Source organism: Phoenix dactylifera, chromosome 3 (genome assembly GCF_051530095.1).
Source record: "Phoenix dactylifera cultivar Ajwa chromosome 3, Ajwa_hap1_PhDact_Kaust_v1.1, whole genome shotgun sequence".
Lineage (NCBI taxonomy): Eukaryota > Viridiplantae > Streptophyta > Magnoliopsida > Arecales > Arecaceae > Phoenix > Phoenix dactylifera.
The window spans coordinates 54,589,460-54,608,860 of record NC_143192.1 but is presented as its reverse complement, the minus strand read 5'-3'; the positions used below and the strand labels follow the sequence as shown (position 1 = coordinate 54,608,860).

Here is a 19,401-nt window from a genome sequence, read left to right as displayed (position 1 = left end):
CCAGGAGTCGAAGATATATATAGATGAATTTTGAGAGGAGCAAAGAATGTTGAAATGCTGAAATCGTGCACATAGACACCTAAAATATTCTCTCTAAGGACATGACCTCTAATATTAGTAGGAAACTTCCATTCTAACCCAATGAGCACATGCAGTAGTCTTCACTACTCAGATAGCATCCAATTTTCCGGAATGTTGATCATTCTAATTTTGTCCTCGGAACAAGCTGAATTCTTAGCTGTTACCAAGGACGAGAACCAAGTGATACCTGTCATCCAGTAAAATTGTCCTTCCACCTACATCAACCTATACTAAGTGATTGTTTTGCTAGCAAAATCATTGTAAGTGTTAGATGAAACAGCTCCATATATATTAGCATATTTGCGGTTGATTAAATAAGAAGCCGCCTAGCAACTGAAGGAATTGATGGAAGGTTTGCTCTGCAACAGCAGTGCCGCAGATCGGAAATTAGCTTGTTTTAGAGACTGGTATCTGTAGCAGGTACTGGGTGGAGATGGTAATAGGACGCAGATATTAAGGGTTTCTCTGCAATGGATTTTGGTTTCATATCTAGGATACTAGGGTTACAAAATGTACATAATTTGTGACCCTGGAATATACAAATAAGGTAGAATGTGGCTTGGTTGCAGCCATCTGATGCCTGAGATATGTAAGCAGTACAACAATTTTAAAGACTCCCAACCTCTCTCTCCCCAGATGCCAGAGCTATGTAACTGGTACAGCAGTTCTAGCAATATCAGAGATTTTCATATTTAATGATTCTGAAGTTCGTTATAAAATAGTTAAAAAAGAAGAAGAAGAAGAAGTTTGGTACAAATTGATCAAAGGCAACATATGGAAGTCAAAAGGAGTGGAATCTCATCAGACAAACCTTTTAAATGGTCATACATGCTAAAATTCAATACCTACGGTATTATATATATTAAGTTAGCACCATTAAAGCAGAAAAATTTTGGAAGAGTGCCCTCAAACTTTCAGGAAACTATTGTTCAGAATTGTTAATTAATTTGCATACCCTGTACAGGGTAATATTTATAGGGTTGCGAGGCCTAAATAGACTAAAGATGCATATCAAACATTTTGGAATTGCACAGAACTGAAAGACGTCAAGAAAGTCTGCAGTAATCTACTGAATGTCAATCTTAGGCAACTTGGCCAGATGCTCCAAATAATAGTGTCATAAGAGAAGTTTTACTTTGCAGTCTGATACATTAGTGACCAACTTTTCTAATTTCAATTATTGAATTAGATAGGTATTCATGAATCTGACACCATGACCCATTGTGAGAGATCCTACAAATTGCATTCCGATTAGCATTAAGAACTGATTAAGACCAGCTTTTGATGACCGCCTATCTAATGAAGGTGAAAAATCTGAAATGGTGTCAGAAATCCATATGGACAAGATGTTGAATTGACTACTTTGGAAGCTATTTAGATCGACGATCAATAGTATCAAATTTCGTTTTATGCCTTCCCAACTATTTCAGTTGTTTCTTGGTCTTCCAGGCCTTGTCTTGATTCACTTTGATTGTTATTGGACAGAGGTAATGTTCCTACTCCTGCGTTACTCTATTCATTTTCACATAATATGCATCAGACCATTCATTCTTTTGAAGATTATGCATTAATCTATTCACAAAACATACATTTATAGAACACTGAAAAAGTTAAATCTGCATCACTAATCCTCTTAATGTACATACTCAAGAATGATTCAGTTGCATAGATCGACACTGATAAAATCATCCGCGATCACACTTTACCTCAGAGATTGTCTGAACTCTATTTTAAGACCAATTTTTATTTCACATTTTTGTGTTCTGGATAATTATAGGTATATATCAAGTGACATCAATCATCATACTAATCTTTTATTGAGTTAATATTCTTAAATAAAGAAAAACATATGTCTGATAATAGACATAGGACCAGCCATACGGACAAATATCAGACTGATTGAACACCATCATGATTGGGTATTATTGATTTTTAATTATATTATAAAACAAGATGCTCTCTCTCTTTTCCCAATCTTTTCTTAAGAAAAACAGGGCAGGCTTTCTTGATATGAATTTATTTCCACCTTGATAAGATGGTGATATTACAAAATGCCCCAAAAGTTGACCATATCAACAACAATTTTGAAACATTCATCATGGAGAAGGACCCTGAATATATACAGGGTCCTAATCCAAGGTGAATTAACAAACCCCAAAGCATAACTCTAGTAGCTCAACTAAGAAATCTCAGATGAAGGTGGCCGAGATAGGACTTCTCACAACATGCTTGCTTGAAATCCACCGTAGTTGCCCCTGACACCATGCCTACATTGTCATTGGTGTCGCCGGTGGTGAAGTACACAGCATAGACCGCCGTCTGATTGATCGCCGAGAACACTAGCTCATCAGGATACACGATCACCTCCACCCCCTCCAACGCATCGACCTGCACCGAGTACGCTTCATTGGCCTCTTCGACATTCCTCACCGTCCGAGTGACGGTCTTCTGCGAGTCCGGCCCGATTGACACCATGAACGTCGGGTAGTTCAGCTCCTCTGCTGTGATTGGCATCAAGCTTAAACAATCTATCTGGCTGCGAGCAATCGCCGACACTTGTCGGTCGGCGTACCCCAGGCCGCAGAGGTATGCGTTGTAGTCGTCGGCGGTGAGGTCGTAGATGAGGCCCGGGTCGTTAGCCTTAGATGGGTTGACGTGCCCTGCGCCTGTTGCAAAGTAGTTTGTCGGATTCAAGGTCTCGTCGGCGATGAGCTTCCCGTCGCTGTTAAGAGTGCCGGAAGATGTCATGATGGCGGATTTGATCGCCGTAGGGGACCAGTCGGGGTGCGAGGCCTTCAACAGCGCGGCGATGCCGGCGAGATGCGGAGCCGCCATCGATGTGCCGGAGAGGATGTTGAACGTGGAAATGGAGTCGTTTCTGGGGTTGGGCCCGACGGCCGAAGGCCATGCAGCAACGATGTTCACACCAGGCCCGATGATGTCCGGCTTCAAGATGCCGTTGTTGATCGTGCTTGGGCCTCGTCCGGAGAAGGCCGCGACGGTGGGTGACGGGGGAGTCCCGTACCATGTGCCCTTGAAGAGGATCGCCGCCGTGGGGGTTCGCGAGGACTTGACGTAGGATTTGATCTTGGTGGCGGCGGCGTAGCTCACATGGGCCGCCGGGATGACATGGGCACTCGCCCCCGGGGTGAACATCTCCCGCGCCCGGTTCATGAGGATCATCGCGACCCCGCCAGCCTTCTTGACGACCGCACCCTTCTCGATGCTGGTGTTCGATCCGCCGGTCTCGCACAAAACTATCTTTCCCCGGACGTTGATCCCATCCAGCGAGCCTTCGCTGCACGTCTTAGCCCGAGATATCCCCCTCTCCCCAGGGTACACCAGCGGCAATTGGATTGCCGGAAAATTTTCCGGCTGATACATGGTTTCTCCGTTGATTTCTACTCCACTTCCGAGCTTGACCGTCGCTCGGACTGTCCGATCCATGGTGCTTGCCCCGACGGTGAGCACCCACGGTGCATCGTTCTCCACGGAGCTCTCGCGAGGCCCTTCGTTGCCTGCCGAGGAGCTCACGAAGATTCCCTTCGCTACCGCAGCCAACGTGCCGATGGCCATGCTGTCGTCATAGAAGGGCTCCGGTGGGGATCCAATGGAGATGCAGAGCACATCAACTCCGTCGGCGATGGCTTGGTCGATTCCGGCCAATATATTGCTCCCCAGGCATATCAGAGCCGAGGACGGCTCTTGTCCGATGGTGGGAAAGGTGTGAGGCCCAATAGTCCCACATCGGAAAGACTCGTTCCAGAGCCTGGGCATATGAGGCGGGTGACTCCAAATCCTGCAGACGCGTTTTGGGTGGAAAACAAAACCGGGGAGGGGTGAAGGACGCTTGCGTGAAGCCCCAGAACCGGACAATATCTGGCAGGGGAGCCCCGTGTTCCCCTCTCATGTGGCCCCCACGTAGGCACTAGGTACCTCACGTGCCAGAGGCGGGGGCGTGACAAGGCACGTGTTGTAGCACACCTTGTAGATGGCCAGGTGAGATTTCGGCGCCATCCCGGCCGAAGTGCCCTCGGCATGGCCAAGGACAGCAGCACCGTGGACGAAGCTCCCCGCAGCTATGCTGGCCGTGTGCGTGCCGTGCCCGTCATGGTCCGCCGGAGAGGCCCGGCACCCCGTGCTGAACCCCCTCGCGCCGATCAGCTTGTTGTTGCAGACGTTCACGTCGAAGTCGCAGACCCCCTTCCACTTGTACGGCGGGAGCGGCATGCCGGAGTCCATGAAGGAAGGATGGGACGGGATGATGCCGGTGTCGAGCACACCGATGATAACCCCTTGGCCTAAGTTTGAGTCCTTCCAAAAGCAGCGGTCTGGGTGGAGCCCAAGGAAGTCCGGCGAGTGTGTCGTGTGGAGGCCGAACTCCCGATCGCGGTACGCATGCACGAACCCTTCCATCGATTCCATGGCCTTCACTTCGTCTTCGGAGAGCCTGGCGGCGAAGCCGCTAATGGCATGGTTGTATGAGTACACAAGCCGGTGCTGGCCAGGGGCAGTGGGGGGTGGCAGTAAGGATTTGTAGTACTTCTCTCGGGCTTTGGGGCCGAGCAATCTGCTGTTATCGGGCATTTTGACATGAACGATGTAGATATCACGGTCGCCAGAATTTGTGCAGCGACTGACGACGGGAAGGAGCTGGCCGTGGGTGACGAGAAGAGATGGGTGGGAGAAGATCAGGAAGAGAGCGGAGAGGAGGAGGAGGAGGCGCCTATCCTCCATTGGGAAAAAGAGAGAGGGAAGGATAATTCGGGTTAGGGGTTAGGCTTTGCGGCTTGAAGTGTTGAAGAGCGCGTATAAATATACGTGCATGGGACTTAAAAACAGGACAAGGGAAAAGGACCCATGCACACCTCGTTGCCCCCAACACAACAGGTTTAACTAAATTCACATAATTCAAGTTAGGCTTTCAACAGGGTCTTTCCATGTCAGCCAATGCAACAAATGACAGGTACGCATTTCTGGTGGGACCCATACGATTAACCATCGTTTTGATGCACTGATAAGAAATTTGCTATCAAGAGCTTAAGAGAGAGCATTTCAAGCATACATGTGGCTGGGCCTCAGGAAGTTATTCAAATACTAGAGTATACCAATACGAAGCCAGAGCTCGCTCAACTCTTAGGTGGTTGAGACGGTCGCCTAAAGACTTCGACTCCCAAATGTATTTATTATAGTGAGTTGCAAGGTGAGCGTCCAAATGCATTGAGAGTCCCCAATATACTTAGAGGCCTCAAATGTTACGTATCTTTATAGCTATAAATGTATTGAGGCCTCTAAATGCATTTATGTTAGAACGTATCTATTACCTAAAGAAATGTATTATCTCTTTGCTTATTTATGCATTAAGGCCCCCAAATGCATTTATATTGGCGCCTTTGAGTTTGCCTTAAGCCCCCAAACGCATTGAGCCGCTCCTGTATATATGAAGCCCTTACATGGTGCCTGGAGTCATCAAAGATCGGCTTGCACCCTATGCTGCTATTTACTATCCTTGCTATATATCCTTCATGATAAAGATGCAAAGTTTAGGAACTACTTGCTGTTTTTACTGATAAAAGTGGTCAAGAAAAGGAAGACATGGTATCTTGAGTACTTGGAAGATAAAAGACGTATGGAAGGTGGCAATATGCTCAAGTGGCCGGCAGGCTAGCTAATCATCATGGCCATTGCAAGATATAATCATACTGATGATGGTTGTCTCACAGTGTCTACACAGAGAAGTGCAATTAAGCTGGATGTACTGCAAGATGTAGCTCAATTATCTCATCTCACATGGCAAACCAACCTTCCATGTGAACTTGTGGAGCTGTAATTGGTACACAAGTTGGATCATGCATTCTCAAATTGTTATTTAATGTGTTCCATCAACATGATAGAGTTAGGGATTGTACGGTATCGTTCAACCAGGCTAGATACATCAACATATAATATCGGTTGCTAATCTGAATGAGATAGCTAAATAGCATCCAAAATAATTGTATGAAAGCATAGAATTGTTTTCGTACGTTGAAATAATGTATATAATATATCATAATCTTTTTGAGAAAAAATATCATAAAAAGTTGTGGAGCAAAGAGGATAACCCCCTTCTGCATCCTTGATTAACAACGGTCATAAAATCCAATCCCAATATTTGTGTCACCTAATTTATTTCGACATACGCCAACCCCCTTCTCTCTTTTCTTTTTCTTTCCCTTTTTTTTTGTAGAACCCCTTTCTCCTTTTCAGCCAAAAACTTTGCATTTCCTAATTATTCACAAATTAATTTTTCTTCTTTAAAATATGAAAATGAGAAATTAATGGGAGTTTGCACATGCCCACGGACTAGTTTGATGGAAAGAATATTTAGTGGGTGGAAGAACACTCAGTTTACTTGCTCTCCTCTCTCTTAAGAGTATGTAATAGCAAATGGAGACCCAATATTGACAACATCGTTGCACCCTAGATCCGTACGGTTAGCTACTCACTTGACCTTTGGCTTAGAACCCTCATAGTAACAGAATTCGTATATTAGGGTGCAGGAGAATGTTAGATGCTCAATAGAGTCACGTATACAAAATCCTTTTCCGTACCATTATCAGGTTGTTTTGTTTAGTACTACCGTAAGCAGGCAAAATGAAATGTTCAAATCCATTAATATAGCTACCATGACACATGGAGCGCTTGGCAATGACAAAAAGCCAGATCATAGACCTTATCTTGAAGGGATACACAGCCAATGATAGTTCATGAATCCAAGGAAAATCAAGCAATGCAGGTAAGAATGCAGTATCCTCTAAGATGCGTGGTTTACACTACAGAATACTGTGTAGCGCTCGATAGCTACTACAAGAAAATATACGGCTATCAACAGCAATAACAACAATGCACCATGTCTGATATATAAAACTACATTATTTGATAGCCATCCATCTTTTGATAGGCCTAAATACTCGATAGATGTCCCTTTTGCATTATTGAATAGGTTCAAGAAATGCTTGTAGACCTGTTGCCCATTCCACTACTTCAAAGAAACTACCCAATTATTGGTCTGGATCAAGAAGCCTCCATTGCTGCCAATCTGTCTCCAAGAGGAGATAGCTGACCGTCCATCAACATTGTCACTGCTCTCAGCTCCATTTTGCTCCTCTCTCTCTCTCTCTCTTGATGAAATGATACTATCTCTTTTTTATTTAAAAAAAAGAAGAAAAAGAAATGAACAGTGCAGGCATGTTTTTATTTATGTTTTAATTGAATGTGCTCAAATATTCAGTTCGTATTATTTGGTTGCTTATTTCATCCACTTAAATCTCTATGTGATGGGCTTCTTCCTAAACCTATGAGCTCCATTTAGATGGCTTCCAATATCCAACACAGGGGATCTCAAGGACCACCATAATCAAGGAAGGCAATTCAATGTTGGCTTGAGGGGTCTTAGAGGCTCTCGTATTTGGTGTTCTGTAAGAAGGCCATTTGTGAGATGGAGTGACAACACTAATGAGATAGTATGTAAACAGTGTAGATCACAGCAGAACTCGTATTCTTCACAATCTTGTTTCACTTAACAAATTAACAAATTACTGGACATATAACAAATTACAAGAAATGAGTGTGTAAAGAAACTGAACAAAGTTAGAGCTGTTTATGATAGCGAACTATTTCTGCTTGAATTAGTGCTTAAGAAAAATAGTTTCTCTGTAATTTGAAACAATAAAAATCTTCAAAAGATATAGGGGTGATATGCATCCAAATGGTGAGAAAAGCATAGATAGTAACGTCTTGTTCTTTCAATATCAACATTCCTAGAAAAAAGTATGTTGTTGATAGAAAAGATCAAAATACCGCGTATTCCTGTGACAGCAGGTAAGATATTTATAGAATACAATTTCTAACTCAGAAATCAAGGCGACTTGTATGAATTAGCTTTGAGCATAGCTTCAAATTCAGTTAATGCCATTGCAGGCCCCCCAAGGTGGTAGATCCCATTGCTTCCCATACTTCATTGCAGCCAACCTCTTCACTGTCTACTCCTTCCTTGTCACCATCCCACCATCCACATCCATTTGCATCTGAAAACACAAACGCACAAATTAAGGAAATATTTATTCCAAAAGTAAATAATATATAACACACTGGCCTCAGTGAAAGCACAAATTAGGCACAGGCACTAGATAGTCACGCAGGCATAGCCTCTCAAATTAAGATGATACCAGGTCCACAAGATGTGGACTCAAAAGGAGTCCAAACAAACAAATTTAATAAGCTGTGCCTCAGCCAAATCTTCTAGTTGTTTCATCTCCACACCAAAGTTCATCCAGGAATCTGTAGAAATTTCTGTTCCAAGTAAATGCATTCGATGCTATTTCATTTGATACACCAACAAAAGTGGTGGGCACAATTTTCTCTGTCAATGTGTTTTGGGGACAGTCACAGAACATGCAGGTGTTTGCTCGCAAGCACTTAACCTAATTGATTAAAATTAGCACTACTCACAGTGATTATAAAGGGGTTTGGATCCCTGGTCTATGAACCTCTTCTCTCTTTTCTTTGGTCGGGGCTTTGGATCATCTCCAAGAATGACTAAATACTTTGGGGTAGAATCCCTCTCATCATCACCTGACAAACCAAAGATGACAGATTAAGCTTCATGTTGTCAGCTTCTAAAACAGGTCGGCGAAAACTGATAAGCCAATTTATTAAGTGAACTATCTGATAATTTAAAGAGTACATGTCTGCATCATCTTAAGGGCAAAGTCAATGAGTTAACCTATCTTTGCATAATGAAGAAAGAACTTGGACGACTATTGAGCCAAAGATTTTTTGAGAGAATTTATCAAGCTGATGATAAGTGCATAAGCATGAAATCAAATTTATAGCTTATTTGGCACCATGTAGAAATAATAAGAGAAATGTCCTAAATTTCTTGCTTTACCGTCTCTAGCTTTCATATTTGATTTCTATAATTGGACTATAACAACAATTTTTGTCCATTTATATTAGTCTATCAGATCATCAAGGTTCAATAAATCAATGTTTTCAATTGCTTCTTCTCCGAGAAAAAAAGTTCACGACCCGTGGGTCTTGTACCTCCACACGGCATTGCTCCGTCAGGCTTTCGCCCATTGCAGAAAATATCCTACTGCTGCCTCCCGTAGGAGTCTGAGCCGTGTCTTAGTTCCAGTGTGGCTGATCATCCTCTCGGACCAGCTACTAGGACTAGTTCAAAAAAATATAATAATAACATAGCAAATGATGATGATTCATTGCAAAGGAGGATAACACGATCTAGTTCTCGATACCAACAAGAAATATTTACTATTTAAAATGGTACAACGACATAAAAAAAGAGCCCTACTTTAGTTGATACATACATGCACAAATACAAATGTACATGTATGTGTGTGTGCACGTGCGTGTAGGAAATTTTTTGATCTACCTTCTGAAACCAAAATAAATAGCTATAAGCAGGTCTTCAACGGGGAAAAAGAAAAAGGGATAGCAGAAGTTCATTTCCTTGGTGAAATAGTGATGAGTTGCCCACCATTTGGCTCAAGGGTGGGAAAGACCAGAACTCTTAATTCCAGAAGGAACTTGGTGAGAGTAATAGCAATATGCTCAATATTAGTAAGCATATTGTTCTTAAGAAGTCCAAAACCCCATTTCAATTAATTTAATTCTCACAATGCTAACAATTGTGAGAAGAAAATAGTTCAATAAGCTAAACCATGAAATTCTAACCTTTATATTTAGGATAGACTTTAACATTAGATTATAAAGAAGAAAAGGATGCAGAAAGGCCCCCAGCTATTAGCATAGTTGGTTGGTATCTCACTCCCATGGGCTTGCCCCAAAAAGGGGGCGCCATGATCCCAGAAATCCCTTCATCCAATGATGCACCAAAATGATTAAAAAAAATCACAAACTTTTTTTAAAAAAAGCCAGCAATTTTTAACTAATAAATCAAAATTGGGAACATATAGGTCACATCCAAAATCCAGCACAAACCTGAAGGAACTCCACATGGGTCCTTTCTTTTCCTTGAATCCTGGTTAACTCCAGTAGATTCCGACTCAAATCCTCCAACTCCACTAACCCCGCTTGTTCCAATGCTGCATTCATCTTTTGCCGGCCGATTGAATCGCCGGAAACTAGCTTCATCAAGAACTAAACCCCCACCGGCCGCATCATCTCTTTGACGCCCCAAATCCTTGTTGCCGGACCCAATTGATGCAAAGGTGCTCTGCTTCACCTGCGATGGAAGGAATCATCCCATTCAGCAAGCTTTTCAGGACGGAAAGCCATAAAAAAGATTCAATCCATGGCGATACCTTAATCGATCTGCTGGTAGTTTTTGCGATCTTTCGATTCAAAAACTCGGATAGCGACACCGATTGCTTCGATGGCTTTGATCGTGCGTCTTCATTGGGATGCCTGGAAATCATAGAAACAAAACCCTAATAAAATTTATCCGATGGGACAGATAGAATAGAAAAATATAACAGCAATCGAGAAACTGGAGGGGAAAAAGTTAGCACCTTGATGCGGAGACGAAAGAGGAGAGAAGGGTAGTCTGGCCAAACGGCCTCACACCTGACCGATTTGCCTTCATTTTTTTCCCCACTTCCTTTTTACCTTCTTCTATTCCTCAAGAAATCGCGTTGGTTTTTTTAGCGACCTCCGGCTTCTTCTCGCCTTCTCCGAGGGGAGTTTGGGATTCTCTCGGCGCCAGATTTGAAACTTTTTGGCCTCCCCCTCTCTTCCCGCCCGTCGCCAGAATCTGCGAGACGAAAAGGTTGCACTTGGATCTGGGCTAACAAACCGGTCAATTGATCGGGTCAGATCCAAGCTAGAGCTGTTTTGTGATCAGGACCATAACTCTGGACTGATTGCTGCAGGAGGCGATGCACTTTCAAAGTATTAGCTTTTGGTGCGGAGCTTAGGGCAGCATGGGAGGAAATCTTCTATGCGAGACGGGTGTTAGAGGCTGGGAGCATTATCCTCGAGAGGACTCGGCCATGGTGATCGAGTGGATACGAAAGAAGAGACGAAGGGAGGTAGAACACGCACTGCTATGCAACATCTATTGACTAGCGAGGGAGTGTAGTGCCTTCCCGATCGTGCATATGTACCGAGAGGTAAATAAGGCAGTTGACTGGGTCTCCCCTTTTGTTGCCCAACACTTCAGAGAGGTCCTCCAGACTTGCCATGTATTTGTTCCCCTACTTCTGAGTCGTTTTCTTTCTCTTGACTTTGTTGGCTGTGTTCATGCGGGATGTGCGTGAGCAGCCAGTGTACCCAAAAAAGAAAGAAAGAAAAAAAGCCAATTCAGAAAGAATCCGGGCCAAGGAAGCACTCAGAACCCCCACTACTGAGTTCAGAACTTCAGATCCTCTCCTGCTTGCGCTTCTATCGATCCAGACCTGTCCTGCTATGGGTTCCACTCTATTCTACTGAAAAAAAAGAATGGCACCCTGGCATCTTAATAGATTTACCCACCTCAAGATTTGGCAAGAGATTGGAGATCTAAGGAGGAGTTTCTTCCATGCTAACTTGAACACTCTCAGGGCTCGTTTGGTTCGCAGGAAAAGGAGGGGGGAAAGTGTGGTCAACGGAAAAGTAATAAAATGCCTCTTGTTTGGTTGGAGTTTTCAAAGGAGAGAGATGGGAAAGTTGTATTCCCATGGGAATATGATTCCCACATTTTATGGGAAAGTCTTTCCCATGAGAAACATGGGAAAGTTACTTTCCCATGAGGTGGGAATCACTCCTTTTTTATTTTTTTCCCAAAAAGACCCTTCAGCATTAAAAAAGCATTAAAGAGGCATTAAAGACCTAATTTTTATTAAGGGCATAATAGGAATTATACATAACTTTCCTAGGAAAGTGAATGGTCAACCAAACATAAGCACTTTGGAAATTTGTCACTTTCCCATGGTTAACCAAACATGCCAAAAGTACTTTCCTAGGTATCCTTTTCCTAGGAATTTGATTCCCAGGAACCATATTCCTAGGAGGGAAAATACTTCCCGTGAACCAAACGAGCCCTCAGTAGCATCAATTGAGATTCAGAAAGGTTAGGAGTTGAGTCGAGCTTATTAAGTCGATGCTAAAAGCTTGACTGATATTGACGATAACAGAGGATAGAGCACTCCATTTGAAGGCAAATAGTCTCTTAAAATTATTAAATTTTGAACTGAGATATGTCAAAAATATTTTCTCAAAGAAGAGATAATGTTAAAAATAATTAGGCAGCATCCGAGCTCATCATCTATGCAAACTGACTTCCCACTATATACATACAAATGAATTCTGGCTCTGCAAGCTGCACAATACTTTATAACCTTTGTTTTTCTAGAAAAAAAATTCTTGAACCTTCAGTCGAGTTACTTAAAATAAGTCGGCAACATCTAAGCTCTTCTGTCATGTTGACCTACCAATGTGTATATAACATCTTGCACAGCCCTATGTTTCAACATCCCTCAGCGGAACTACGACTAACTATTACAAAATAGCTAGAGATTCAGCTTGATTTGGATAACAATGCATGTGCTGCTGTATTCCATATTCATGCCACAAAAAAGTTAGCCATCAATAGTCTAAGAATCAAGCACAACCGCATGGTTTGCTGGCTTAAGGCAAGCTTTTGCTCCGAAACACCTGTTTCATGGATCACTGTATGCTGAAGACAGCCTAGATTCTAATACAGCATCAAGATGTTAAAAAAATATTAGTTTTCTGTATCGCAAGCCAAAGAGGGCAAGAGCAAGCTAATCCTTCAACATCTCTTGGAAAGGATCCTCTGTTTTAGGACCAGGAGATGGAGATGAATCAGCTGGAGTTGCAGTATCTGAAGGTGCTCTCAGAGACTTTGAGATGACACCTTGTTCTTCCATCACCTCCAGTGAAGCTTTCTCCTTGGCTTTTTTCGCTCTCTCTATTACTTCTTCCTGCATTGATTAGCCTTGTCAAAGCAATCTTATAATGTGCAAAATGGAATTCACAGAATACTTAATCATAGATTAGCAATTAAAAGAGTGCAGGTAGTTAAAAAAATATCAGGAATATTGAATATTTCGTAATAAACACTACGGCATAAAAGAAGTGCTGACTGGTCTTGTCAACCTTTACTTCAATCAGCGGAAGGCAGCATGGAGTAACAGCATCTAGAGGAATGATATATTGACAGCTTTCTTGGAGTCATAGGCCCTATTTGGAACATTCTACAAGTTGAAGTCAAACATGCCTACTAGGCTTCTTCCGTCATTGTTCAACTCTTATTAACATGTTCCCATGTTCTTGAAATTCCAGGATAAGTCCCCAACTTATTCTATTGCTTTATAATCGCCACTGATCATGGAGATTTACGATTTATATTTTAGTTCAATATATCTGCTTAATCTGTTGTTCTGATACAGTATGTTTTTGCGTACCCTCAGTTATCGAAGCTGAAGGCAATAAATATCTCTGGATTATCTACACTATCTCTTTGACTATCATGAATTCATTTATTTTGTCTCTAATTATTTTAAATTCTTCATTACAAGTTTAGAATAGTTGAAGACAGGCCTTGGTGCAATAGTAAGATGGCTCCACTATGAGCTGAGTATCACAGATTCGGAACATAAAAATAGCCTCTTCACACCCAAAGATAAGGCTATGTACCTTTGATCCTCCCTAAACCCCAAAGTGGCAGTAGCTTTGTGCACTAGAACACCCTTTTTTGTAAGTTTAAAATAATTAAGCTCTTTAAATTTTCAGAATTATAAAATACTTGAATCCCTCTTTAGTTTGTCTCATGCTATAAAGCTTCTCTACTATTTGGCCATGTCAATTTCAACCCTCTTACTTTTCTCATGCACAATGCAGTGTTCCTTAGTTCTATCATAAAGATAATTATATAAAGGACTTATACCTAGAGCAGGTACAGGATGAAGCTGTATACAGAATATACATAACATAAACCAGATTGAAATACGAAAGAATGTCCATGCCACAAAAAGACTGTGCAATAAAACATGTAAATGCTGTTTTATATACACTATTATCCTACTAATGCACTTAGTGGTAGCAATCTTTGCTCATAGACGTCTCACATAGCAAAAAAAATTCATAGTATTTAATTTGGCGTTATCAAAAAAATGGAAATCTAGACACAAACTATCAAGCATAATACATATAGCTTTAGAGCATGTGAGCAATTCCCAGCCAAATTGTTAGAGAAGCTACTCAAGTTTATTCCCAAAGTAAGCACATATGGTTTCAATTTCTAACAACAAACAAGACTGTTACTTTCCAATGTATCGATATTGAGTGAGCCCGATCAGACTTGCAATTTCCCTAGTACCGAAATATCACATAAGCAATAGGTAATTTGACCATCAAAAGTAGAAACCTTCAAAAATATAAAACTCACATATGATTACTTCATTAACTACAAAATCTTGGACTCTCACCTGGAAATCTTGGACTTGCTTTTGTTGCTCAGCTTGCCATTGACCAATTACACTCAAGATCTCCCCCACTGAAGATTCTATTCTTTCATTTAGTGCTTCTGCGAAAGCTTTTCCCAAGAAAAATGCATCAAGAATAACTTTGCTATCATTTTCACCTATCCAATAGTCAGAACTCATTAGCCAAAAGAAATATGTTGATAGATATGTAACTTTGTACAGGGCCATTTGTTCTAGTAAATCTGGAATCACATCACTTGAGACGATCATGCACATGCTAACTTGATTTACAGTTTACAGCAATTTAAGTAAACAGTATGTTGTCTGGTGCTCGAAAGTTGCAAGATCTTTTTTTTAAAAAAAGGAAATTCATTAAAGTTCATAAACTGAATGTAGCAACAAAAGAAAAGTGCATAAACTGAATCACTCAAACCAAATGCTTCCAACATAAGATGGTTAAGATAATGGTTTCAACAAGTTGAGTGGATGACAATTGAAAAAATAACTTTCTGAAGCCCATATTAGCAATTTGGGTACCAGGAACCCACATGTTTCCTTCACAGAGAACTGCAAAAATCCCCTGGATAGCTTGCAAAAACATGGTCCTCTGGCTAACCTATATATCTATCCCATTCACACCAAACATTCCTGAAAGTATAGGGTGCACTTTCCCAATGAAAAGTTCAGATTTGCATCAAAGCACCTGCATAAGTTGAATGAGCAAAAATGGCATAATCAAGCTTATTCTGCAAAAAGCTAAGATACCTGGATAGATTTTCCAAATTATCCATAAGAAACCTATTTAAGATTATATATGGCCCCATAAAGAGAGCAGAGATAATTTATGGAACGACAAAGGGCACATTATGTTAGATTCATGCTGTCTAGTGCCAACCCTAAGTATGAGAAAGTCATGAAAGAAATCACTTTCCAATACTGGCACATTTTTTTGGGGTGCATGTATGTGTGTGGAATCAAGCATCATCAGAAGAAATCAAGCTGAAAAGCTGAAAATTGCACCCACAGACCTCACAATAAGCAAGGTAAAACATAAAGTAGGATTCAAACCACTAGCCAAGAAGAGCTACTTAGGCTTTCTACTTGAAGACATCCCCCCCCCCCTTCCCCTCTTCCTTCAGGTATACAAACAGCCAAAGACTTTGTATCATGTGTTCGCTAAAACACTTCAACTGTAAAATCAGTTAAAACTCCAAAAATATAAGGCTCAATGTGCATTAGCAAAGCTCTACTCGTAATTCATTTAAGGATCTATTGGGCACACTTCTTGATACCGATCTAAGAGATAATATCTATCTCAAAACCACCAAAACGAAATAGAAGCCCATCTCACTTCCTCTTCTCATTCTCCTCTGCTTTCTCTTGACTGGAAGGGAAATGCAAATGTCGGTGTAGAAGAATGAGTACCCCTGACATTGCAAGAGGACTTTGAATGAGTACCCCTGACATTGCAAGAGGACTTTTGTGTACCCTGCTGCCACTCTGCTACTTCCTCTAAATCAACAATGACTCATAAATTCCGGTGTTAGTTTGATTTGTATTATGATCAATGGGCCATTTAGATATTATGTTTTTTTATTTTTCTAGTAAAATTCCTACTAAAGGTAGCATTCCTACTAAACTCAGTAAATCCTACTAAAAGGAGTCCTAGGTGAGCTGAAAGTGAAAGGAATTTCCATTAATTCTAGATAACTTCGAGCTGACATGAAATTTAACATCCTTGAAATTTTCATATTAATTCTGAAAGCTAATTTAAAGGTAGATCTATAGTCCTAGTTTGAGATATATCAAAGCCAAGGAATCATATGTGACATACAAGCTGCGTTAGAATAGTTTATCTTACTAGGACTGTTTCAGATGCCAAATGTTTATGAGCTTTATGCAAACAGATAATCAGAAAACCCTTTTTTCAAAAAAAAAAAAGACAGCAAAAGTGAGGATTCCAGGTTTTAAGAATTATCACTTTAACAAAAAGTGATATCCAAATAAATCTGAACACTGCAAACAAATATAAAACATCATTGTTCTGAAAGTACTCTTAACTTTAGGAGGAAAAAATAGAATGAAAGTGTGCTGAAGTTTAATACTATTAGCACATATCCTCCTGGATAAAATGTCAAAAAAGATGTATATTCCACAGGTACAAGTTTATACATGAAGTCAATGGTCAAAGTGCTATTGGCACTGAGCATGCGCTATGGCTGGCATGGCAGTTGCCATGCTGATGCACATGCCATACCATGGCAAAACAAAATAAATACAACTATATGAAAACATCATAGACATTACTTCAATTAAAAGAAATTTTTTAAAAAAAGACTTAATAGGTGCCATGACAACCCAGTGCTAGGTGCCGATACTGGCCGAGCACAGTGCGTGCCAACCGACATGGACTGATACAAGACAGCACTTGAAATATGCATCAAATAGACGTTCTTGTTATATGAAAAAAAAGAATAATTTGAATTTGAGAATTTGACCATCAAGCAATCTAAGTTGTTTAATTGTTTGCTTGATCTCAATACTCATTCATGTGATTCTCTGAATCTGAAATCCAATCTTGTGTACCTTTCATTCAATCCTATAATCCATATTTATTCTACAACAGTGGAAGAAAGCATGTTTTGTACTAATTTGCTTGATGCAACTTTTACTGAAAATTAGGCTCTACTTTACACAATGATTCTTCAATCAACATCCATGTGTAGTTCTTGCGGGACAACATCATCATGAAAATCGCAGGTCTTTCTCTTCTTTAATCTAGCACCGCTATAGGATCCCTGACGTTGATGGTATCTTCCTTTATTTCCTTTCAAAAAATTAAATTCCAATAAAACCTGGTATCTAAACACATATGAATAACCCTGAAGTGCAAACCAAAAAAACTGTAGGACTTTCCCAGCCCAAACCTGGAACCAAAATGTCGCTTCCAGAACCTGAACTAGATTCATTTAAAAGATCGATCATAATATATATTCACATAATATTGTAAATGGCACATTTAGATATTACAAACTACCCTTGAATACTGTAAAGAACTTTGTTTTATTCATTGGAAAATAGCACGATTTCACCTTGATCAGACAGCATGGAGAGTCTCTATATGATCAAATACTCAATATGTCAAGCTGATGCACCCTTGATTGAATTACAAAAAAAAATCCCATTCCTAATCATCAAATTGAAATTGTAACCGGAATGGCCATGGAAATCATAAGCTGCAACATCAAGGAGGAACCTTGTTACTCTAACAATCTCCTTTTGAGGACACTGGGACTTCAGAAAGCCTATACTACCATCTTAATCAATCTCATTGAGATAATTCAATCAAAATGAAGTCTGGTGAAAAGTGAGCATCAATTGCAAGATGGACCCCCAAACACAAAGATTGATTTGGGGACTTACTGTGGCAGCTACCAGAGTCAGGCCTCTATTTCCCTTACCTAGAGTCGAGGGCAGCTCGCGAAGGGGATAAAGATGGCCATCAGGAATTCTGATGCTTCTATTTGTGAATAGAAATTTACCATTCTTCCTATATATGTCTTAGACCTACTTGTTGCCCTATATATTTCTTTGATGCCTGATACCATATTCTCGCCGAAAACTAGACTGATATTTCGAAATAATTTGTTCAGATCCTTAAACTTCCTCAGATGTCCATCGTCCTGGGAACATCGGATACCAAATCTTTATATTGGGATTACGAATTATGCCGCTTGAAATAACCTTGGCACGGAATCAATTTCTCAAAACCCTTAACGAAGGAGAAAAAGAAACCCATCACCGACAAGCAAAAGCATATGAGATTCGATAAACATGATAAAACAACACATCAGCTGCTAAAATTAGTAAAAGAGAGGGCACTGAGACGGAGATGGAGGAGGAGGAGAGTGAAAAGGAAGTAGTTTGCGCATTACCTGAACCGGGGCTTGGTGGTCCGCTGCTGCTGCACCGTACGCCTCGTCTCCCACCGGATCCCGCGAGGCTCGTCCTGAGCTTTAGGTTCGGAGGGGGTCGAGTTCTGGGAGATGGGAGGGGGAGGAGAAGAGCGGAATGACAACGGCTAGTTTCTACCGTCGGAGAAGCGGAGATCCCTATCATTATTCACGAAGGTCTCCGTGCGACCGAAACCCAACTTGGATCCTCTACCTTTTTCGCATTTTATAATCTCTTTCTTTTCACCAAAATTTCAGCATGATGTGGAAGTAATTGGGCCGTCAAATAGGAAGCTGTGCTCCATCGTTTGGGCGATGGTGATTAGAGATGATGGTCGACCTGAAGCAAGATTTGCTATTATGTTCATCACTCAATCAGCACAAGATTTGATGATCTCTATTTATCTATTTTTTATTACAAATCCTTGATCATGTCCGTAACTCTAACAATCTCTCTCCCTTACCTAGAATGATCATGGCCGGAGGTCGACGCACTTTTGATGAATCTATTCCTGTAGCGGAGCTGCACGCGGCATGGAAGGATCTTAGATATGCTAGAGTATACCTTGGTATTTGACGGATACTCCTAGAGGGCGTCTCATCCATAATGGTTGACTGGATTCGGTGCCGGCGGGCTAGGCCGGACCTACACCTGCTACTCTAAAACATTTGGAGTATAGGGGAGGAATTGAATGTATCTCAGGCTTCGCATGTATTTCGGAAGGCGAACAGTGCTGCGGATTGGATCGCCTCTTATGCAGCCCATCATTCTGAGTCTGTATTTTGGGGTACTTATGATCATATACTGCAGGCATTAAATCGTGTTTTGTCTTGTGATTGCTTTGGGCTCTCTCACCGATGAGTGTAGTGAGAAGCTGGTTCACCAAAAAAAAACTCTCTTATAAATATCTTTAAATAAT

At 41.1% G+C, this 19,401-nt stretch overlaps 3 protein-coding genes across 3 annotated transcripts; all 3 read right to left on the bottom strand.

Annotated features, from left to right (window-relative positions):
* Nucleotides 1-1,977: 1,977 nt before the first annotated feature.
* Nucleotides 1,978-5,566, bottom strand: LOC103716276 (subtilisin-like protease 4). Its single transcript, XM_089929976.1, has 2 exons — nucleotides 4,045-5,566; nucleotides 1,978-3,783 (listed from the first exon to the last, which is right to left on the bottom strand). Exons 1-2 carry the CDS (start codon nucleotides 4,816-4,818, stop codon nucleotides 2,257-2,259), a joined length of 2,301 nt encoding a protein of 766 aa, XP_089786102.1. The 5' UTR covers nucleotides 4,819-5,566; the 3' UTR covers nucleotides 1,978-2,256.
* A 2,248-nt stretch (nucleotides 5,567-7,814) lies between these two features.
* On the bottom strand, nucleotides 7,815-10,806 carry LOC103716266 (RNA-binding protein). The gene is made up of 5 exons (XM_008804199.5): nucleotides 10,614-10,806; nucleotides 10,407-10,509; nucleotides 10,084-10,327; nucleotides 8,572-8,694; nucleotides 7,815-8,147 (listed from the first exon to the last, which is right to left on the bottom strand). Exons 1-5 carry the CDS (start codon nucleotides 10,685-10,687, stop codon nucleotides 8,026-8,028), a joined length of 666 nt encoding a protein of 221 aa, XP_008802421.4. The 5' UTR covers nucleotides 10,688-10,806; the 3' UTR covers nucleotides 7,815-8,025.
* Nucleotides 10,807-12,607: 1,801 nt separating this feature from the next.
* Nucleotides 12,608-18,693, bottom strand: LOC103716265 (uncharacterized). Its single transcript, XM_008804198.6, has 3 exons — nucleotides 18,464-18,693; nucleotides 14,532-14,686; nucleotides 12,608-13,025 (listed from the first exon to the last, which is right to left on the bottom strand). Exons 1-3 carry the CDS (start codon nucleotides 18,645-18,647, stop codon nucleotides 12,846-12,848), a joined length of 519 nt encoding a protein of 172 aa, XP_008802420.3. The 5' UTR covers nucleotides 18,648-18,693; the 3' UTR covers nucleotides 12,608-12,845.
* Between the last annotated feature and the right edge of the window lie 708 nt (nucleotides 18,694-19,401).